A 24,810-nucleotide genomic window follows, 5' to 3' on the forward strand; every position below is an offset into this window, starting at 1 on the left:
GAGAGATCGAGGACGATTTTTGCGGTGGTGTTTCTGTTTGCTGCGTTGTAGTCTACACTGAGCGATCACTTTTTCTGCTACTACAAAAGTTTCTTGTTCCTTGTTAGAATACTCTTCTATTGCATTCAGAAGGGCTTTTCCTGCTCCCCTGAGAAACGCTGATTGCCAATGAGTTAATTACTTTTGTTTGTTGCCTTGTAATGCTTCTGGATTCAGTACAATGGGATGTTTGAGAACTGATCTGCACCTCCTAAATGCATTACAAGCATGCCCAGAATAAGGATTAATATGGCTGTGAAAGGGAACATCTGCATTCCATGTGTCGTGTTCCAATGTGATCACGTCCATTTGTGTCCCATAGGACGCCATGAACAGTCCTAGATTGTGGGAGCACTTGCCATTCTATGAAGCGCAGTGGCTGAGCTGAGGCTGTCTGCTCAGTAGAGCTCAGAACCTGATGCATTCCCTGAACATCACCCCGGAGCTGATCGCCAGACTTTTACAGGAGAATAATGTCACTAGGGAACAGTTCATCGAGCTCTATCAGCTGCAGCCTTTGGTCTACATCCCGGAGCTCCCTGTCCCCTTTAAGGTCGCCTTTGTGGTCATCTGTGTGGTCATCTTCGTGCTGGCTCTGTTTGGTAACTCCTTGGTCCTCTATGTGGTGACTAGGAGCAAAGCAATGAGGACAGTCACCAACATCTTTATCTGCTCCCTGGCCGTCAGCGATCTGCTCATTGCCTTCTTCTGTATTCCATTCACTATGCTGCAGAACATCTCATCCAACTGGCTGGGAGGTAAGGGCTTCCTAGCGCAGAGTTGTACTTGTAACAGTTTAAACTTTAAAACAGACGTATCACTTGATTCTGTTCTGGGCTGTAAACTGTAGGAGACTGTCCAGGGGCGTTGCTAGGAGTGTGAAAGATCTGGGGCACCCAAGGACACATGGAGGAAATTGTTTCTGCAGTGCTAATAACACAAAAGCACTTGGTATTATGACCTCCACACACCATACCAATTTACCCCAGAATCCAGTGGGTGCTAGATCAACAGGTGGATGGCACCACAGTATACAATCTAGAAGATATGTTGTCCGCACACCCTTCTGCTTCAGGATTATTTGTAATCCTTTAGCATGACCTACGGATGCATCCATATGTCATGCTAAAAGAATACGAATAAAGATATTCTGAAGCAGAATGGTGTGCGGACAACATATCTTTTAGCACATCACGACATTCAGTGGGCGTTGAAAGAGGTAGTGGCTTAAATTGGAACTCCAACTGAAAATATTATTAACCCTTGCAGTCAGGCTACCCCTGCACTGCAATGGTTAACTGCTCTTTTCATCTAGGGACTAAAATAAAGTTGTACTCACCTGATCCTTGGAGCCGGCTTGCTGTTAGACCGCTCCTTCCAGCGTGTCTCCTCCACTGCTGCAGCAGTATAAGGATCCTCGAGTCATCATGTTCTATACACAGTGTATTGGAGGTGAGGACACCATGGTACATGCGATCGCTGCAGTGGAGGAGAGAGGCTGGAGGGAGCACCCTGACAGCCGGCTGGCTCGGAGGTTCAGTGAGTGTACTTTTTTTATTTTATTCCCTAGATGAAAATGAGCAGTTAACCCTTGCAGTGCAGGGGCAGCCCACTGCAAGGATTATTCATGTTTTCCCCCAGACTTCTTCTTTAAGCGGAAAAGAGTCTAAACCCACTTGATGTATACATTTTGCATGTATGCCACAGTCTTTGTACTCACAAGTATGCCTTAATTACTGTGCTACAAGTTGAAAACTCACAGGCACATATAAACCTCAGGACATAGGATAATATTTAAAAAAATTAACTCTTCCATAACCTATGCTTTTCTGCGCACAGTATATAAACCTGGAGCTAGCACTTTAGCTGATCCTGTCTTAAAGAGAAACTTCATTAAAATAGTTAGGAACTACTTTGTAACCAGTAACTCTTGAGACAAATAACACATTGGTAAGGACTAAGAAATATACAACATAACCTATACAGTGCAGCAGTCAGGGCTATGTAATGCACAATCCCAGATAGCAAGGATAACTTGTCACAAACTTGGCAGGGTTAAATTGTAATTCTTGCTAACTTGCTGCACACATGCCTGGCAAGTTGTAGACTTGTAGAACACTTGCAGCACAAGTTCTAGTTGACACTTTTTGAATTTGTAGCAAATTTGCTTGCCAAGTCTACAGCAAGAGTCCTGTAGGTCTTAGCAAGAGCTCTGCAAGTGTACAGCACTTTTGCAAAGCACATTGATCTGGAGACTTGTAATGCAGACTTGTTGTAATTGTGCAACAAAATTGTGAAGCTTGGCAAGTCTGCAATACTTTAGCAAGTAATTTTCAAACTTGCAGCTCAATTGCTTGCTGTCTGGGATGTACAGTATAAATTACAGTAGTCATACTATGTAAGGTACAAGCCGGTATATCAAGTGGAGCAGTGAGGACTGTATGATGTTCAACACAGTGCATATCTAGTATATATAGTATTGCAGTCAGGGCTATGTAATATAAAAGACTGCATATGGAGTAAGTGGTCAGGACTGTGTAATGTACAAAATTGCAAGTGAGTGGTCAGGACTATGTAATGCCCAACATAGCATATATAGTGAGTGGTCAGGACTATGTAATGTACCACATAGCATATGGAGTGAGTGGTCAGGTCTATGTAATGTACAACATATCATATGGGGTGAGTGGCCAGGACTGTATAATGTGCAAAATGTCATTTTGGGTGAAGCGGTCTGATATTTTTAACATACAACATAATAAACTAAGTATACCCATCAGGACTGTGTGGCCATTGTGCCCATTGTTTAACATGCAGCGTAGCATATAGAGTGCAGTATTAAAAAAAATCAGAAGAGCTCAGCAAAGGAAACCACCATACCAGATTAGTATAGGTTTCCTTTAAGAAAAGTAACTCTGTCTTGTAAAGGGTCACTTATGTTTACTTTGTATTCAGTCTCTTTCTTCCTCCTGCTCCTCTTTCACAGTCAACCCCCACACACAGTATGTTATTCTTAGAACCTGTTGCCCATTTTGTCTGACCTTGATCAAGCAGCATTTTTTTCCCTTGAATACATTACATAAAACACAGAAAGTCACATTAATGATCTAAAAGAATACTTTGCCCTTGCATTGAACCCGTTCACTTTCTGCCAGTGACATATGTTTCATCTCATTATTGTTAGACAGTAAAGAAGATTTAAAAAAAAAAATCACATTATTCATAGAGAAAAGAGTAAGGCTAACCGCAGACATGAAGTCAAAGTCTCCTAATCTGACTACTCTCAGGAGCAACTGAATATGTAAATTGACGATCTGTCCCAATCTCTCAGTAGACAGTCCATTGATTAGCATTAACATTTGGTCTTGATGGACTTCATGTTTAGGAGTGTGCCACACAGCGAGAGTCCCCAAAAGCACTGAATCACAAATATACACTGCCTGGCCAAAAACAAATGTCACACACTCTAATATTCTGTTTGACCACCTTTAGCTTTGATTACAGTACGCATTTGACGCGGCATCATTTCGATAAGCTTATACAATGTCACAACATTTATTTCCATCCAGAGTTGCATTAATTGCACCCGAAGAGTCGGAACACTGTGTAAAGTCTTCTCCAGCACATCCCAAAGATTCTCAATGGGGTTAAAGGGGTTCTAAACCCTCCGGTTTTTTTTTGCTTATATCTACTGCTAGCAAGCAGTAGATATAGGCAAGAAGTGTGTAAAAAAAACAAAAACGCTTGAAATAATTTTAAACTTACCTAGTTATCGCTGCTCGCTCCCGCGCAGTTGACTATTCATTTTAGCAGGAAGATTGGTGCTAAACCATAGATGCAAATAATCAATTAAAGTGTAATAAATAAAATGTGCTGAGATAAAGATCATGGCGATTGCTATAATATCATGCAAATAAACATAATTTTAAAATAAATACATAATAAATGAAAATGTATGTTCATTAAATGATGCATTGTTACTTAATGGTTACACAGACTCCCCTATAAAGAAATAACCTCGTACGTTTACATTCATACCATGTTGATACAATGTACAGTATAAATCGAAGCAATCATCAGACAAAATGCAGCTGCTTGCCTTGTGTTAAATATCCATCTTCTTGTCAAAGTAAAGAATCACTGGTTATGTTTTCCTAGCTTTATTGATTTAGTCATAAAAAATCCACTTACATTATTTATGGATTAATTTCTAGTGCAGACACGTGGTACAGCATGCTGCGTGTGACAGCTATATACAGTATATTCATGTAACTTTTCATTGGAAAATTAAATAATGTATTCATTTACCAACAAAAAAAACAGGAACATTCATATTAATTTACTGTACAGCTATTAGAAGTAATTATTTTAATCCATGATCTAGAGAGGATTTTATTTACCTCTATAGCCCCTTCACACTGGTGTATTTTTGGTTGCAGTTAATTGTGGGTGAAATTACTCATGCTGTTTCTGTTATCTATAAGGGCACATATTTCGTTAGTCACTTTGTGTAGCTGAACCTCAAATTACATGCATAGATAATTTAATTAGAGAATGTATACATGAAGAGAAGGTATACATGAAGTTTCAATTAGGCAGAGGTGTGAAAAAGCGGAGGAAATCTCAAACACACCCACTGCTGGCTAGAAAACAAAAACAGTAATACCAAGTTTCTCATAACCACCAAATGTATTCAGTCTGCTTTGTGACTGATGATGCAGAAAGCAGAGATAACCCAAGTTACATGGCACTGGATTCAGAAAGTACACTTTGGATTACACAATTCTCAGATAAAGGTAGTAGTAAAGCTAATCACTAAAATTTCATATAAGCTGTGCCATATGTAAGAGCCTGTATTGTGAAATCTGCACCCCAAAAAGCAAGCATAGGGTGAATGACTAGTCACCAGAATTGCCTCTAGGCTCCCTGCAGCTGAGCTTTTTGCCATTAATGACTTACTATGCCTTTCTCCATGCTGTGTCTCATTGGAGGCAGCCATCTTGGTAGAAGGACAGGGCGTTGGCTCTTTAGTGCTGCCCCTTGATAAATGATTTATCAAAGCTGCCCCCCTGATAAATGGTAATGGGACAACTGGTGGGGTAATGATCAAAAACAGCAAGAGAGTTGTAGAAAGCATGGAGCCACAGAAAGACGGTAGCTAAAGCAGAGAGTTTGCTGCACTGTGAGTCCACAGGTACAGTTTGCTCTCCAGCAAGTCATCAGGAGAACTGTGAAAAACACAGAAGTGATGTCACCACATCTCCCTCCGAATGTCTTGGGACTATCAGAGAGAGGAAGCAGTACTCTCACATAGTCTCCCTGTCACTTGCACCTCTGGTGGATATTACAGGTGGCCCTGCTGACATACATTGTACAGGCAAAGTCCACAACTGTGATTATCAGGCATGAGTAAAACTAGCCAGTTTAATTTTAAAACAATTTAAATTTTGTTGAAATATCAGTGGCATTGGAGTCAGTGGGCAAAGTGAAGTTGTGTAGTTTGAGGTGGTTAAGGTTGTTTTTAATGTTTTTAAGGGGTTTGAATGGCTACTGTGTGTCTTTTGTTTTTGGCTCTGAGAAAAGGGGGGGGGGACCCAGAAACGCATCAGCCATTACTTGCTGTGTGGTCGCTAGAGGTGTGCTGTAACTTTATGGCTCCCTAGGGCACTTCTTTTGCCAACCAACAAAATCAATTTTTGCATGCTGGATGAGTTTGTGAGTGTAGATTTTTGATTTTATCCAATAGATGGATTAACTATACTTCTCTAGGTCATGCACTGCTCTCCTTTGCTTCATTGTTGCTTCAGATTGCCCTATTTATCGAACTGCCAGCCTAGGTGTTGTATAGAACCAGAGAAGCTTATATCATGCAGCAGTATTCATACTACCATCCCATGTGTCCCTGTTTATAGTGCCATGTAGTACAATTATTTCTGCATCTTATTTATGTTCTAAGTGCTCTTTGGTTTGTTTTTGGATGTAGTTTGTTGCAACCTAAAGTGTTTTAGATAATAGGCGTGTGAAAAAAGGTTTAGAAAATAACACCTAGAAAATTTTACTGACTGTACACTGTTGGGTCTTTTGTGTACTCTACATTTATTTGATGTTTCTTACCATACAACAATAAAATACATTATAAAAGGGAAAAGGTAAACAAATGTGTTTTTGTCTCTTTAACATTTTCAAATTGCCTTTCAGTCTCAAATATATAAAAAAAAGCAAAATACACAAAAAAAGAGCCAATAAAACACAAGGGAAAGGTCCCAAAATATATATTTATTTTAGACCCATTTTTTCTCATTTTGAGGGGTATGTATCTGTATTTATCACAGCATGCATCTTTACATGTACTTGGAATTCCATGAGGTCATTCTTGTCAGGGTTATTTAGATTCCATGCCGCCATCTTGGATTCAGGAGCTGACTGTCACTCCCTGGTTTTCACAGCCAGCCCCTTGGTGGCACAGTACTAGAACTACTGCATGTGCAAAATTTAATTTTAAACGAAATAGTCAATGATATAAGCTTGAGGGGCAGTGGTGTAACCAGAGTAACGGAAATGAGAGCATGCTGGGACATATTGTAATTGAACTACAAGTCCTAGCATACCTTCATTGTCCCTGTACACCCCCCAAAAATATTACCCAGGGAACTACAGGTTTCAGCATGCCCTCATTGTCTCTGTAGGCCCCCAAATATCACCCAGGGAATAGTAACCAGCTGATTGGCAGGCTCCTGTCCTCCTTCTATGCAGGGAAGCCCGGGTCCCTGTAGGGAAGGAGCCTGCCAATCAACTGGTTATCATGGCAAGTGGGCCATGATATTTTTTAATCACCTTTTTATTTTTTTAATTTAATAATTTTGTTTCTTACTTTTTACTTTTTTTTACTTTTCATTTTTTTAATCAATTTTTTTTTCACTTCACTTTATTGCTATCACACAGGAGCTAACAATCCCCTGGTTAGTAGCATTTGGAGGTGGCAGGTTCTCTTTATTGAACCTGTCACCTCCAAGACAGGAGTTCTCGCACAGCAATGTGCTGGAACTCCTGTGACAGGTGATAGGAGAAGGCTGCTCCTCCCTCATCGGCCGCCAGTGAGGAGAGAGATTCGGCAGCAGGGGGAGCACGGGCCCCCGGAGGACAGAGCCAGCAAGGAGAGAGGTAGGTGCGGGAGGGGGGGGGTGGTTGGGGGAAGGGGAGAGGAGGACGGAACGGCCGCAGACTTATTACAAGTGGATCGCCGGGATCACTTGTAAACAAACAATTGGCCTCCCCACACCACATTTATTCCTGCTTTTGCAAAGCAGGACTAAATGTAGAAAGCAACTTACCGCCCGGGATTCCACACCATTGCAGCCCGTAAATCTTAAATTCGGCGGGCCCCGCTGCCACTGCTCGGCGGCCGGCGCCCCCCCCCTACTCTGCGCTCTGCATACTGGCTGCCCCCGGTTGTAACAACACTGGTGAGGGGTGGAGGAAGTAAAAGAGACAAAGAGACGTGCTTATAGATTTAGTGAAAGGTCGCCTTTAAGCTCTTTCATGTTAGACAGTGAATACCCATCTGGGAAAATGTTCATTAATTAATTGTAAGCCCTTCTAAAGCAAGTGCTGCTTAAACCTTATATAAATTGCGTATTGTATAAGAAAAACAATGAATTATAACGATGATTAAATTGTATTTTTTTTTGTGTATGTGAGGTCTGTTAGGAATTCATTGAGCTTAGAATCTGCTGCATAATGATGTTTATGTAAATGTTAACTGTGTCTGTTGTATTTTAAATTGCTTGAATAACTAACCTTGTATCCCAACTTTCCACACAGTCCCTAGTTTTTCACTTATTTACAATTAACTTGTTTTAAAAGAAAAAAAATAAGAAGCCTGTAAAATCTATTTTTACTTTTTCAACTTTTACTTTTTTTATTGGTTTTGAACTTTTTGCGTCAAGGGATTCTCTCTACAGGTAGCGAAGCATTATTAAATGTGTTGGATGTAACGGATCCATGGTTAAATCATATATGTGCCTCCATACAGGGCTGTCACTCTGCGCTCACACACTCCATTTTGTACTTCTATGCACTGCTGTTTCCCTTTACAATGCTGGCACATAGAGTCATTCTTATACAGTACATTCTTTCCTACATAAGGTGCTGCCATCATAAAGTACCCCCTCATAAATTTCTTTCCTTATATGATATTTCCCCAGTAGATTATCCCCCCCCCCCCTCCCCCCCCGCAGCCATTTTACCAGAAGTGACTCCATAGAGTCCCTTAAAATTCCTGTCCCCATAGACCCAGTCCCATACCTGTCACTGTGCTTCCAAAGTTCGCAGGAATGAATTCCTAACAGTCCCAAGTCTTTTGTAAGAACAGATCACTGTGAAGGTGCTCAGAAAAACGTGGATTCAGCCATGTTGCCTGCTGCACAAAACATCTAAAAGGTAAGAAATATGTAAAAATATATATATTTTAGGTATGCTGTGTAAATGGGAACACATAACAAAAATATAACTGTTAAATTGGAAATACAGTTTATGGGTTGCAGAGAGGGTTAGTGTGAGATGAAACAAAAGGTAGGGCACAAACTGATAAAAACTGTAGCAATGAGCTCCCAAGCCAAGGTATTACTGTATGGAGTTTCCGATAGAATCATACTGTCTTGCCATCTTTAGGAAATGCAGAATAACTATAATGCTGCTGTGGTACCTCTGTGAATAACCCATAGAGTTTTGGGAATCCTGTGTCATGTATTAAATCTTTTTTAAATATATGTTATATAACACATAATTTGAAACAACACTTGTGTTGTAAATGTGTTTTTCAAATTCTTGATTAATCTGATGTTTTATAGATTAGAAACAATGTCTGTGTTTTAATAGCATAAGTGGTACACCAGACATAAAATCTTTTTAGTACAAAAGGGCAAGTATTTGATGGGAACCTTCTAATACTGTGCTGCAGCTCAGGCTGAAAGCTAGTGTACAATATGTTTCCCATGAGCTGTTTTTTTGTTAATGAAATGTACTCTCTTGTTTTTCTAATATTATTTTTACTAGGGATGTTCAGATACCAAGTACCGTACTTGGTATAAGTAAAAGTACATGTACAGATACTTTTCCAGCTCCAGGACTAGACTAGAAAAAAATTCAAAAGTTAGGAGGCAGCTGTCATTTTTAAGGAGCATACGGAGCTCCTGGGATTTGTACATCTCTGTTATAATGCATTATTTTGGTTTTATAAATATATATTCGGGATGCACCAATACCAGTTTTTCAAATACAAGTACTGATACTTGTCCCAGTACTCAGATACAAGTACTGATACATTTTTGTTTATTGTCATGTGACAGTTTTTCTAAAACGATACAGACTAATGATTTCAGGACAGTGGTGGAGTGCCAGAGCCAGGTCCCAGCTACCACCTCTGAAACCCTGGTAGTTCGAGAAAATGCCAAGTATTGGCACTGGTATCTGAACATCTCTAATGTTTACATTTCATAAGATGACAAACTTTTAATTAACATATTTTTGTGCCAAAGCTTTTGATTCTTGTTTTCTACTCTATTAAAAATTGTTTTTTTTTCTGTGCTGGTGAAAGCGGACCTCATTTAATTTGTCAGAGGCAAGAATTGTTGCATTAAGATAGATGGAGCCTGATTGTTTGCCTTGGGTTTTACGATGACAGCTATCTCCTGAAAACAATTGGCGGGAAAATGCTTGGCTATCCTGACATGAGTTGCACAAGCCTAGGGACCTAACACTACCCTTGTCTTATGCATGTGAAATATTTCTAGTAGGGCACTCTTCTAAATAGGTTCTCATTTCCCTCTCATAGGAAGAGTGGGAGAACCTATTTCTGTTATAAGAAGCATGTTTGATAAATCCACCTTCCAAAACTACAGTACCTGCCTCCAAACAGCCAAACAGACCTATTTCATCACACTCATTAACACCCTTTTCATCTAGTCCCCATCAACTCTTTTTTATCTTTTAACTCCCTACTTCGTCCTCCGCTGCCTCTTCCAAACAACCCACTGACTGCCCAGGAGATTGCCAACCACTTCAAAGACAAGATTGATGGAATTCACCATGAGGCTGCCACTGTCCAGACATCTAACACTACAAACAAAGTAGCTACTCTTTTATCCAACACCCACCTAACTACCTGCCCTTGGACCCCATACCCTCATAACTACTCTGGTCACCCTCTAGCTCTTTTCTACAAATGCTTACCCACATCTTCAACCTCTCCCTTTCCACTGGCATTGTCCCTACACCTCTAAAACAAGCATTGGTGAGCCCCATTTAAAAAAAGCCCTCAATGGGGCCCACCAGTCTCAACAATTTGACACCCATCTCCATGCTCTTTGTCCCTGTGGGCAGGGGGGGCTTATTTGCATTGGGATACCATCTTTAATAAAGGGGGCACCCAGATGCTGCCCCCCCCTTCTGAATGAGTAAGGGGTACTTATACCCCTACCCATTCACTAAAGGGTTAAATAAACAGACCATACGTTTGTAAAAAATCCTTTAATTGAAAAAAAACACAGATATACATAAAACATTTGACAAGTCCTTTATTTAAAACATTCACAAAAATTGATCCAACTATGTAATCTGGACGTCCCAACGATCAATCACAATGTCCAGCGTTAATAAAAAAAAAAAAACAGGCGGCCGCTGACCTGACCACACGCGACGATCTCCCGCCACGCAAAATGACATGCTGACAGATGGCGGCATAATATAAGCAATTGGGCAGAGCTAGCGGTGACATCACCGCTAGCTCCACCCAACTGTTTACAGTTGTCCGGCACCTGTCGCTGTCTTCCCGCAGGTCCCGAACAAATCAAAACAACTGGGCGGAACCAACCGTAATGTCATGGCTGGCTCTGCCCAGTTGTTGCCATTCAGTGACAGCCCAGCATCCTCAGGTAATTTGAGGACACTAGGCTGCCATTGAATGACAACAACTGGGCGTAGCCAGCAATGACATACGGCTGGCTCCGCCCAGTTGTTTACATTTATGGGAAGAATGGTCGACTTCGGCAGACTGTCTTCCCCGCTTCGGCTCTGACTACGGCTCAGCCGAGCTGAAACATGTGCGTTCGGCTTGGCTGTGCCACTCGGCTGCCTTCGACTGCTGTACGGGCTATTGTGAAAAGCCAGTTCAGCAGCCCTTCGGTTCGGCTGAAGCAGAGGGCTCCAGTGGCCAAAGTGAGCCAAAGGATTAGCCTATGCTTCAGCTTAATCCTTCGATTCCTCTGTGAATAACCCTCTAAATCTGGGCAATTATTCAGATTAAGAACTCAAATTTTACTCTGGTCTTTGTATTTGGAAGCTTGCTCCAGGACAGTATCACAAAATATTGAAGGCAAAGACCACAAGCATTTTAAAATGTGATCAATAATGGCAGCCTTTGAAACGTACAAGCTTTCTTTAACTTCATTTTTTAAATCTGTTTAAAAGATAAAGAGTAAATTATTTGTTGGTGGATTATCATATTAGCGTCCTGCAAATCAGATTGTAGGCACAGAGGGAGTAAATTACTCAGTGACTGTTAAGCCAGGTTTTTTTTTTGTCATTTATTATTATTATGCCGTTATATCTTCTCACTTTATTCTGAAATGATGAGGAGGGGAAATAGATTCAAGCATACTAATTTATTTATGTGATTGTTGTGACCCAGACACTGAACAATAATGTGAGCAAGCAGTACATTATGACACATCTGCATTGGTGTGTTCTGACCACTAACCATGCCAGAACATACTGGAGATGGTGTGAACTGACCCTAAAGTCTGTGAAGCCAGTGACACACTGCACACGGAGCTGTGTGTCAAGCAATATCCTCCCCCACACTCAGCCAGGGGAGATGAAATATTTAATCTCTAGCCAATTGGCTTACACGTATGAATCCGCACCTCAGGCACTGCACAGAGCGTTACTTACCTTGCCCACGATCCTCCGGCCGATGCCGGCATCCGTCTTCTGGGTTCCGTCCCTTGCGAGCGTCCGCACCGCGCGCGCGGGGGGCATGTGAAACCGCGGGAAATTTAAAAGTAAAAAAACGGGAAAAAACCCCCCCCAAAAATTGAGCCAAAAATAGAAACAAAAAAGGGAAAAAAAAGGAAATGATCAGACTGCCAGGGAGGTTAATCGAAAAAATAATCGGCTAACAAATTGATTATGAAATTAATTGTTAGTTGCAGCCCTAAAGGAAAGCAAACAAAAACCCATGTGTAACTGTTGCCAATTTTGCTCATACAGGAGAAAAAAAAAATACTCCAAAATGAACCTGTTTTAATTTTCTTATATTTCATAGAAACCATAACTAATCCCTTTGCTTTTATTAATTTCGTTTCTTGCATTTGAACTCTAAAACTCATATGTTCCCATTTTACAATGTGGTGCCCAAAATTATAACCCATATTCTAGACATGGTCTTACTAGTGATTGATACAACAGCTTAACTATATTAGCTTTATCTGGTCTTAGCTCTCATTTTTGTCCCATGATTGTTTGCTTTTCAGTTGCCTCTTGTTGTAGTGGTAGTGCTTAGCTTATTGTTAACTAGTATTACCAAATGTTTCTCTATCTGTTTTGCCCAAAAGTGTATACAGGGTAATACTTTTCCTCCTGCCTAGGAGAAAAAAAATACATTTAATTTGCCCATGCTGCCATTTTGTCAAGATCCAAATGTAATACCTTCCTTATGCTAGACAATAAATGGTTTGCCTTTTTATTCCAACCGAGCTGTTCTACATACACGTATGCTCTAAAATATGCAGGGGCTCCAAACACAGGTGGACTGTGGAGTACTCCTTTCAAATGTTGAAGATGTCAAAAAAGAGCACGCTTGGGATACTATGGTCCAACTATTTTTGTTTTTGAATAAAGCGGAGAAGGTTTAGAACTAGGCAGTTTATTATTGGTGCCTGTGACTCCTTTGAACAGGTTTCCCCTCTTTCTCCCACCATTTACTCCCCTGTGTCTTGGGGATATATACTGGGCTCAAAATTTCAAGTCCTGAGCTACTAGCCAGGCCTTAAAAGTTACACGCCACCAGTTGCCCCACCTAACCCCTACCCTGCCCTGGACTTAACTCCGCCAGGTCAGTGGTGTGATGCAGAGTACAGAGATCAGTAACAACGCGGAGTCCAGAGGCCAGCGGTGTGACGCAAAAGGTCAGCAGTACAGAGGTCTTCAGTAATGTAACTCGGAGTGCAGAGGTCAGCAGTGACTTTCGTTGTGCGATGGTTGTAAGGTCATTCAAATTTCATACGATCTGCCCATCTTGGACAAGCAGATCGTACTTGTGATCATTGCAAGCCCTCCCCGCTGAGGTGAAGGCTTGCTGATGATTGCAATGCTGAGCGGGCAGTGTGCCCCACCGGCCCCTGCGGCTTTTGTCTTCTGAGCATACCACCAACCCGCTGAAAATCGTACGATTTTTGGCAGGTTTTCCAGCGTGCTCAGAAAACGAATGTCGTGCGACCCTACAGTAGATGCGGTCGTACGCTGCCCATACACCTGCCGATTATCGTACGTTTGCGGGATCACCCGCGATTATCATACGATGGTCGTCAGGTGCATGGGCACCTTTACACAGAAAAAACAGGGACTTACAGTGCACAGTTGATTAGATTCAGTTGCTCTCTTCGTCTCCTGGGGAGGGGAGGGGTGCTGGGAGGGGGGGGTGCATCAATGCTGCCTCCATGTAACAAGGTGAAGCCTCCAGCTCGGCATGTTCGGCCGACCCGAAGTGCAGAAGGAGTTCGACTCAGCCGATCCAACATCTGGATCGTCTGAGCCGAACATCCGGCAGGCTACTCACTGCTGTTCAGCCTATTCTTATAGATGCCGAACAGCAGTGAGTGAATAGCCGAATGCCGCTGAGTGGCATTCGGCTCGACGGGGAGACAGAGGCCGGTGGCGTCGGGTCGGCTTTCGGCTCGACTGTTCTGCTCGGTCCCTCAGCGGGACCGAGCAGAACAGAAAAATAGTTTAAAAAGTTAAAAAAAGTAAATAGAAAACAATTGTGCGGAGCTAGCAGTGACAGCTAGCTCCGCCCAATAGTTTCCCATTGTCCGGCTGCTCTGCTGTGGGAGCCTCCCGACACGGAGCGATGTCAGAATAGAAAAAAATAAAATAATTTTCCATTGAAATGCATTGCTACATTACTATTGGCTATTTCAATTTGCAATAGTCAATAGTAAACTAGCATTGTACCCGCCCTCAGCTGATGGACCTCACGGAGAACTGCAGCAGAGGGCGGGTACAATGCTAGTTTACTATTGGCTATTGCAAATTGAAATAGCCAATAGTAATGTAGCAATGCATTTCAATGGGATTTTTTTTTTCTTTCTATTCTAACCTCGCTCGTGTCAGAATAAAGAAAACAAAGAAACAGCAGTGTTTCTTTCCTTGGCGGCCGTGAGCAGGAGACTCCCGGGGCGCCAGGGAGAGTTAGCTGTTTGGAGATCAGTGTCCCTGGTTAGCAGGTAACCAGGGATGCTGATCTCTCTTCAAGTGGCCGGAGCCAGCCGTAAGATCACGGCTGGCTCCGCCCAGCTGTCAGAAGCAGGCTGTCGGCCGGCCAACGGCCAGCCGCGGCTTTAATCACGGCTCAGCCGAACCTATGCATATGCGTTCAGCTCGACTGAGCCTCTCGGCCACATTCGGGAGCTGTACCGACTATAGTGAATAGCCCGTACAGCACCCCTTCAGTTCTACTGAACCAAAGGGGTCCTGGGGCCGAAGTTAGCCGAAGGATCGGCCGAAGCTACGGCTAGATCCTTCGGCAGCTTCGTGAATAGACCCCATATTGTTGAGGAATGAAATTGTAGAGTAAAAAGAGTAAAAACTAATAACAGAGAATCAGCATGGGTTCATCAGAAGTCATGTCTAACTAGCATTATCATTTTTATGAGGAGGCAAGTCTAAATTTGGTTGTTTAAAATGATGTTGATATATATGTAGTTTGCAAAATCTTGTGGTATTGTAGTTGTTGATCTTAAACACATTGGCATAAAATATGAGGATGGCAAAATAGGAACAGAATGTATGTGCATTTTTAGAGATTGATTAGAAGTTAGGAGCCTAAGCTCAGTTGTGTACAGAATATATCTAAAATGGGATAAAGTTAACTTTGGAGCATGACAGCACTGTCATACTCCAATGGTCAGTATTGGGCCAGTTCTTTCTAAACTTTTTATTAAAGGAAACATTCTATTGCCATTTTTACTGATGACAGTTATGTGTAGACATATTAAACCTCAGTAGTACAGTGACAGAAGGAGCACAGTTAATATATACCTGGACTTTAAATGCAGATGACATTTTAATTTCATAAATAAATAGATTATGCTCCTAGACCACAGTAATAGCATTGTTTATTGATATATAATTTTCTTGGGATCTTAACATGCCCACTTAGACAGTCGTCTCCTGAAGAAGTGGCCCCATTGGGTGATTACCTCTTACCTCCAGATCTGGTGGCAACTCTCATATTTTGGATTAATATGAATTCATTTTACATACACTTTAAAAGCTTAACGGAAAGTTTAATTTAAATAACTAAATACATGACAAAAGGTGTTCAAAATCTTACAGTTTGTTTCATTTAGAAAGTAGCCACAGAGTTAACAGAAAAACCTGTCTCCTACTAGTAGAGGTCTGACACACCTCTTGTTGAGTCAGAGCTGGACCTCTTCAATCAGCTGGGACGAGGGGTTTTGCTGATTGGGGAGCCGTAGCTTTGACTCAGCAGGGGTTGTATCAGACCTCTACAGAGAGACTACTGCTGGAACCTGAGTGGAGAGGGTAGTGTTCAGTATTGTAGATGTAAAGGAAGGCAACTGCTGAGTGATTTCTTTGGTCTTGTGAGTGCCTCCTCATCATGGTCTGGGCTATTGCAAGCACAGTAAAAACACATCTGAATAGGGCATGTTTCATTTTTAAATTCCTGTTTCCAGTGTACTCAGCAAAACACTTAAGCTCCATTGTACAATTAAGCATATGAGAGGGTCCCTCCATCTCTCATTTAGATTGCTGTGTGCACAACCGAAGGCAGATGAGGCTCAAGTGGGAGGGCCCCTCCAGCTCCTATTCGGGTTGCTCTGAGCACAGCCAAAGCCAGGATGAGAATAGGCACTCACCAGTGTCAGGAATATGTGATATGTGACCTTCATGTACCTTTGCTCTACAGCTTGTTGCTCAGCATTAGCTTCCTCTGCAAAAGAAAATAAATCGTGTGTGTTGGACATAATCCTCCCGAGCATTCCTGCTCCTTTTCATTTTTAATCTGTTCTGTTTATCTCCTAAAACATTTATACTGTATAATTCTCTAAGAGTACCAGATTTTCGGGGAAACAGCAGTTGACAATGTTGGGTGTTTTTAGCTGATTGCCATTGTTTTACCCAAAAGCTGACCCCACAGGTAACTGGTTATTCTCCCACTCTGACTTGCATTGAGATAACTGCAGCCACTAATTTGACCTTCAAAGGAAATATAATTTGGCAGTTGAATATGTATGTCTGGATTATGACATTCAAAAGCTGAAATATCAGTCTTGCATATGTTAGATTCATGAAATGGCACATGATGTATAGTAAGGTATTTCCTAAAAGAGCAAGAGATAAAAAGAGTTGCCGTATAAATGCATTACTGTGCTACCTTATAATCTGCAGCTGAGTTAGTACTTGGAGATGGAGATTAGCAACAATACTTTGTATGGTAAGCCTAATGTGTACTTTATGTATTATAAGAGTAAATGTTAAAACTCATTCATCTTTGTTGTGATCATTTTGTAGGTGCCTTTGCTTGTAAAATGGTCCCATTTGTTCAGTCTACTGCTATTGTCACTGAAATTCTCACAATGACATGTATTGCCGTGGAAAGACATCAGGGAATCATACATCCTCTAAAGATGAAATGGCAATACACAAATAGAAGAGCATTCACCATGCTAGGTGAGTAATTTTCTATAATTACAATAATTTATCATATCAGATACAGTACTGTGCAAATGTTTAAGGCACTTGTGAGGATGCGTTGAAAAATAATGGAATAAATAGTTATCAATTAACAACCTCAAAAGCTCATAAACAGAATAAAAAACGAAGCATTATTTGGTGTGTTAACCCTTTAGCTATCAGTCCATGCCTTACATTTTTTCATGTTGAGTGGCTATTGTTTTTTTATTTTTTTTTTATTTTGACGTAGGAATAATAATAAACTATCAAATGATATTTTAATAATTAAAAATTAAAATATTAAAAGCTATTTATTTTGCATATTTGCATTTTAAATTTAAAGTATGCAAAACTGTAAATACATTTATGGTAAAAGTCTAAAGGCTGGCTTTACAGCTATGTGTTGTGCTAATGTGTCGGCATGTGTCTGTGTTTATTGGTAGCCAGGACATCATCAGCTCCATCTTGTAAAAGTGTTTAAATCTACCGATTGATCCAAGCACTGTTACATAGAAGAAGTGCATATGTTCTCCTATACTCTAAAGCAGTGGGTGCTAGCTAAGCTGGAGGCAGGTATGGTGGGGGATCACAGTAAGATTTAAATATCAGTGGGTCAGGAAGCCTAAATAGGCAAAGTGAGAATGTTTTTAATATGCATGTGTGATGCACTGCAACACATTAGACATAAATGAATAGGGCACCACCAAGTGCAGCGCGTGGTTGTACCATTCATTATGAATGGCATCTTACGCAATATATGGTAATAGGCAATGCACCCGCAATCCAGACTATCAAAAAGTACATACTGTTTTTGTGGTGCAGTGCATTGAGAAAAAGCCATGTGCGTTTGGATGTGTTGGTAAATTGAAGTGCATTGGCAGTCTTTTTAAAACAAATGGGTTGCCCTAATACAGGGGTAGGCAACCTTGGCTCTCCAGCTGTGCTGAAACTATAAATCCCATAAGGCATTGCAAGTCACAGGCATGACTTCCAGAGACAGAAGCATGATGGGATTTGTAGTTTCAGCACAGCTGGAGAGCCAAGGTTGCCTACCCCTGCCCTAATACAACACCCATTAATGCACAACACAATGCATATCACAAAAGTTTGATGGCAGCCTAAAATATTTTCTCAAACCTTTAATATGTGCAGGGATATGGCATGTGTGTATTTTGCTATGTGTAATCTTTGGGAAAATAATCAAGGTCTAAGCAGATCCTTGTTGTTTCCCATATGACCTGCAGAGAGAAATAGAGTCCCCAATTTTCTTCTCAACTGCCACTCTGCAGACCACTTAAAATGGAAATGTTCAGTACTGGAGATTTTAAGACATATTTGCTATCTTAGATAGCAAATGAACTTGGATATACTGAATGCTGAATGAACTTGGATATGCTCAGTACTGAGCACTTCCAGGGTCTCATTGCAAGTGGAGCTGGAGATTGGCAGGCAGTGGAAGGCAGTGACTGAGGACCCAAGGGTGCACCTAAGAGGAAAGGACTGGGACTGAAGTAGAAGCGGGAGGGAAAACAGTGGAATGCAGACAGTGGGTAACAATAGAGAGAAGGGTGCCCACATTTTTTGTGTATGGCTGCCAGCCATACACAGCTCACAGTCGCTCGGGAATTGGCAAGAGTCCAGGTCTGATGAGACCCTTTCACCCATGGCAGTAAAAGGGTTAAAACAGCATCTATTCTCCAAGGTACACTTGCTTACATTTAGGATTTTGCAGGCATATGGTCCAATGTATGAGTAAGCAATTATACCAAACATGTGCTAATAATCTACAAGATAACATGAAGGTTAAAACACAACCATTAAATCAAACAAACCGCTGTGTAGGAAAAATAAAACTGGATAAGAAAAAGCCATGTTCTACTTAAAAGTTGAGTTCAATGTAAATAATCTTACACAGTCGGAAGACTGAGCACAGCAGCAAAACACAGGGTGGTCCTACTGCACCAAGAATAGACAGAAATTCCAAGAAAGATAAGTGGTACTGATAAGATTTGCTGCCAAAGTTCTTTTGCAGAACCACAATGAAGCAGTCAAAATTGAGGACTGAAAATGCTGATGAAAGACACATCATGCTGGCTTTCTTTCACAATCTGAAGATGTCTATTGGCACTATCAGCTCAGATACCCACCCACAATAAAATATAGAAGTAGTATACATAGAAGACTTGCAGCCAAAAAGTCATACCTCTGACGTGGAAAAATGCAGGAAAACGCAACTGGTGTGAACTGGCGTGCAGAAAATGTTAAGGGTTTTTTTTTGTTGATGTGGCTTCTAGATTGATAATTGAAATTGATATAATGATATTTTTTTTTAAAAATGCTGTCACTTTACAGAATTGTTTCACACGTACAATATTTTACTTCTGTGCTAATAGACTTAGAACCTGACCTCACTAATCTGGCCAGCACAGGGTAAGCGTCATAACTCACTGATTATCTGAATGGTGTGCGAGGTGTGTGGCGCTTTAATACCAATAATACTACTCTACTAATAAAATGCTGAAGTGCTTATTCAAGCAATATCTGTGTTCCTACAAACCATAAATAAAATAATCAGTATGTGGGCTGTCCTCTGCTGCTCTACCGAGATAAATAAATATATAAAAAGCTAATTAATCTCTTGACTAATTAATTAATCATCCAATTAATCTCCCACATACATGTGTCTCCTCTGTGCATTGATATTAAGCCACCAATTCTGTTTTAGAAACTACTAGTGTTATAATTCATTTACAAATTAAAAACAATTCAACTCCTTGATAACAGCCTCATAGTCTCATATAATATTGCACATTCAATGCAGTGTTCCACATAAGGTACAATATTCCTTCTTAAGTGCTCTCCACCACTGCGCACTTCTATTGTTGGACCTTATATATCTATTAGGTCATCACTCAGCGCTGCCTCCAACAGACAAGAATCTGATTATTGTTTATTTATTGATTGGTTGTATAAACACATATTGTTTTAATAAACACTTCAGCATTTTATCAGTAGAGTAGTATTATTAAGATTAAAGCACAAAACATGCCTAAACCTTTGCACAGTACTGTGTGTGAATGTGTGCATGTATGTATGTATGTATATATATATATATATATATATAATAGAAAGGAAAGGAGCTTCCATATCCTTCAGAAGTCACTTAAAGCCAATTGAACCAAAAACGATCTTAAGTAGAACCATGGTTAAACTATAAAAATATAATGTGATGTAAGCTGTTTATACAAGGAATATTAGGCCTGATAGGCCGGACATAACACACACAGAGCTAATCCGATAAGTAGTCAGGGACAGGCAAGAGGTCAGAAAACTGTGGGAACAAACCAAGTCAGTAAACAAAGCTTAGTCAGGTTGGGCAGCAAACTGGCAGAGGTCAAGGGTTTGTCTGGGTCAGAAATCCAAAGAGAAACAGCAGAGCGAAGCTAAAGGAGAACTATGAGGTGAGTGCTTTTCGCTCACCTCATAGTTCTAGCCGACCTGTGACAATGGGACTGTCACAGGTCGGCTCAGTAGATCGGGAGGTGAGCGAACACATACCGGCGTTCGCTCATCTCTCCATCCTGTCACGGCTCTCTGCCGTGACAGGGGAGGGGCTGGATTCCCCCCTCCCTGCTCCGATCCGCCAGCGCTGACTGGCGGAACGGACGGGGGCGGGTACAGCTGGCTCTGCCTATCTACCTGTCACTCACGCAGCTGGGCGGATCCCAGGCACAATTGTCGGGATCTGCTTCAGCTGCAGCGTCTTAGTATACCGCGAGCAGCAGCTCGCTGTATACTGCGGCATCACAGTATACCGCGAGCTACAGCTCGCGGTATACTGAGCCTAAGGTGACGGGAGGACGCTAGTTTGTGTCCTCCCGTTACCCTAAGGAGAACTATGGGGAAAAGCCTTAACCCCATAGTTCTCCTTAACTGTAGCATAGGTAAGGTGTAAAAGGACAAAATCCCTTTATAGGGCAGGCAACAAATCAGCGGTCAGAAAAAAAGGTCACTACCATGTGACCAACCAGGAAGTGAAGCAGAGCAAAGACCACTCCCATGTGTCTAACCAGATAGTGGAACAAAGATCACCAAGAAGTGACAAACATGCAAGGGAAAGGCCATGAGCCACATGAACATAACCTATGATCAACTAGAGGCTAAGAGGTTACAGGGGTGAAAGGTGAGCGACAAGGTGGGAGTGTGCCCTGCAATGGAGGATTGTCTGTAAATAATGTTCTTGCTTATAGGGAACACACACATATAGACACACACGCGTAAACACAGGACGCCACTGAGGTTGCAGTTCCTTTCAAAGAAAGTGTGTATTGTATTAATAAAAAATAGAGTGTACCTTTTTATGTAGTATTCCTTTTTCTACAATTACATATTTGTTATAATATTTTGAATCTTTTTACAGGTATTGTGTGGTTGATAGCAGCACTTGTTGGTGTACCTATGTGGCATGTCCAGCGTTTAGAGGTAACAAACTTTCTAGTGGTCAGACCTTTCTTGCCAACAAACTAGAATTTCTTGAGTCATTACCAGATTATAGTTGGAAGAGTTTTTGTGGAATACATGGGATTTAGAAAGAACAGTGTGAGATTAAACAGATGAAATTAAGTTTTGATAAAGTCATGGTGGGGTTTATTTTGTTATCCTGCCAATTATGAATACCAATTCTGAATGATCTCAGAAGCCAGCGAAACAAGCCCAATGCCTGCTGACTTTGTAAAATGGCTTTTTATATGTTTTCAGACAACAATGCAATAATACATTTTAGGATGTAATGTATCTGAGAAATTATTATGTGGGGCCGTATGATGCTGCACATATCTGAAACTGGTACCTTGCATTACAGTAGGCATTTTTGAGTTCTACCTTACCCTACACAAGGAGGGAATGTATGCCAGAGACTGATACTGTCTATCTATGTTTAACAATCTTCCATGTCAGTGAGATGACACGTATACAGCACCAAAGATGAGAAGTGTTGGATGGAGAGAGCAGGTGCTTCAATAGCAAATCATAGGAGCTTATTAGGAATGTGCCTACTGTGTATGAAACAATTAACTTTACAGGTTGAAAAAGTGAACTATGAATGCCTCCACCCCCTCCTCCTGCCAATTTGATGCTCCACGATGCATAACATTTCTAAAGGGGCCTTCAATGTGGTTATACATATTCATATTTGTATATAAAAAAAAAAGCAAAGTTCCATTTTTATGAGAGATTACTATTCTGCCAAAGTGAATTAGTTAACTCATTAGAATAATGATTGATTATTGAGAAACTATAGGTCACAAATGTAATATCTACTGTATGTTTATATATGTAATAAATATACTGTATTTAATTACTTTTACATTTTGTTAATCTCCCTTGAATCCATGCTTCTGTGTTACTATATTGCCAGACATAAACACAACCAAGAATTAACATGGAAAGGTGTATTGAGAAAGGGTATAAAAACATAGATAATAATGAAAATTAGGTATTCCATACAAAGAAAGCAGTGTGTATGGCCACAGTAAGACTCCACGGGGTTGATTTACTAACCTTATAAACACGCCACGAACAAGTATACACCTCTGTAGTGTGTTCCCTCCCAGCATGATCTATTGGTGGAATCTAGACACCTTTGTAGTGTGTACACACCCAGCAGGTGTGTTGTGCAAAGCCCTGCATGAATTGCAAGGTGATGTTGTGTAAATTAGCTCTACGTTGTGTTGCTTGCGTTGATGAATGCAGGAATGTAAATGCATGAGCTAACCATTTTTGTCTAAACTGTGAAGCAGCATTATATATGCATCATGTGCATGATTTTTCCATATATGGCATTAGTGGAAATATGCTTTTAGAGACTTGCATGCCACTATTAGAGCGACGTGTAGCCTATGGCGCATGCTACATGACGCACACGTAGGTAAATACATAAAAACGCGCCATAACGGCGTGAAAATGTGACACGTTGCTCGTGTTTGGTTGATAAATACGTTTTGCTGTGTAAAAATGCACACACACCTCGTGCGTGTGTTTAGGTTAGTAAATCACCCCCCACAACTCAAGCTGAATTCTTCCCCTTTCTCTGACTTCAAATGGGTCCATACAGGAAACTCATTTGGAGACAGAGAAAGGAATTTATAAAAACTGGAGTACACAGAACCTGGAACAGCTGGACATGGCAACCAATCAGCTTCAATCTTTTATTTTCAAAGCTTAACTGAACAAACTAAAGAGAGAAGCTGATTGGAGCAGTTGCCCACAGTAACCAGTTTCTGTCTGCTCCTGTTTCGATAAATAACCCCAGTGCCTGCAAATTAAACAGACTCTTCTGTGCTCCCTCTTTGGGAAACCCAAAATGCTTCTGAAATCCTGTGACATGGTCACGCCCTGTGTTTAATGTTTATTTGTAAAACCTAAAATTCATATACATAGCAAAAAAAAGACATAAAACCTCAGTTTAAAAACTGTACCATTGTATTAATTCCCTTGGCAGGGGGCAGATATCTGTTCACCCCATTATTATAAAAGAGGCTTCTAAATTTCACTGTAAGCCTCCCATTTACTATTACCCCCATCTCTTTTTTGGGGGCATACAGAGGTGGTGAAGAGGCTCTTGTCCCTCACCATTAAGACAAGGGTTGGTTGCAATGGAGGGGCTTTGCTGCTTCCACTTGCAAGGTACCTACCCAGTATTGAAAGATGTGTGTTTGTGTTTTATTTTATTAAAGATTGTAATTTGTTGTGTATGTTTCTTTGTTTTAACTCTTTATGGAAATAGGTAGGGGATACTAATGCACTTGTTGCCCTCACTTTTTCACATTTTGGGCCTGAAGATTACATAAACCCGCCCAAAAATCATATATTTTCTGAAAGCATAGACACTGTAGAATAAAATAGTGGTAGTTGCAATTTTTTTATGCCACCCAATATTAGGGAGAACTGTGTATAAACCCTATATTTTAAGTACAAAATACAATTCAATTAATTTTTTTGTATACACAAACACAATATAATACACCAATTTCTTTAAAAAAAAAAAAGATACCAACTATGTCAAGGTAGATGTGTTCAATGTCCATTAAATGACGTAAACAAACGGTACCCACAATCATCCATAGCCAATGGTTTAACAGGCTGTATAATGCATCAATTTAGAATTAACTGTGAATGATGGCTCTAGAATGATCCTGGAATGTGAGACAATACCTAATATGTTTGTGGGGCAATCATCATTTTCGTACATGATGCACCCGATGTGTGTGTATACACTCGTAAGTAACTTTTATTACAATCACAGGTGGGCTTATAAGGAGGCTGAAAATGTAAACAAACTCCCATCTAATTTTAATACATGCCAGCACTGGGACCATCTTATTAAATATGCCTTTGACAGTAAAAGGGTTAAAGAGCCATCCGGGTAACTATATATGAATAATTACTGCTTCAAGTAAAGATTTTCCTTCACTTCCTGTCCCTGGGATGCAATAGGAAGTGAGAAGAAATCCATACAAAGTAAAGGACATTCCTCTCATAGACAGCTGTCACCAGAACAGGCATCCATGTTTTAAGAAATACTGTCTCTTTCTGTTTTGATAACAACTATAACATTTTGAATTTCCAATCATCTTCTGCCAGTAGTCTCCTGGACAAATAGAGAGGGTTAATCTGCATAGTGGGGGTACAGACAGCAATTAAGGGTTGACTGAGGTTCAAATTCTTCCCTAAAATTGAACTCCAGGATAGTAATACAATCTATCCAACAGCTCTCACCTATTACTATTGCACAAACTT

General features: G+C 40.7%; 1 protein-coding gene across 1 annotated transcript in view; it reads left to right on the forward strand.

Moving 5' to 3' along the window:
- Window positions 1-409: 409 nt before the first annotated feature.
- The window catches only part of QRFPR (pyroglutamylated RFamide peptide receptor), a 36,299-nt gene continuing 11,898 nt past the window's right edge, over window positions 410-24,810 (forward strand). The window contains exons 1-3 of the mRNA XM_018568858.1: window positions 410-797; window positions 16,852-17,010; window positions 21,434-21,495. Coding sequence (XP_018424360.1) covers window positions 458-797; window positions 16,852-17,010; window positions 21,434-21,495 — 561 coding nt within the window. The 5' untranslated portion in view covers window positions 410-457. The remainder of the gene's footprint in view (window positions 798-16,851; window positions 17,011-21,433; window positions 21,496-24,810) is intronic.

This window comes from Nanorana parkeri, unplaced genomic scaffold (assembly GCF_000935625.1).
Source record: "Nanorana parkeri isolate BGI_ZX_2015 unplaced genomic scaffold, ASM93562v1 scaffold1254, whole genome shotgun sequence".
NCBI classification, from domain to species: domain Eukaryota; kingdom Metazoa; phylum Chordata; class Amphibia; order Anura; family Dicroglossidae; genus Nanorana; species Nanorana parkeri.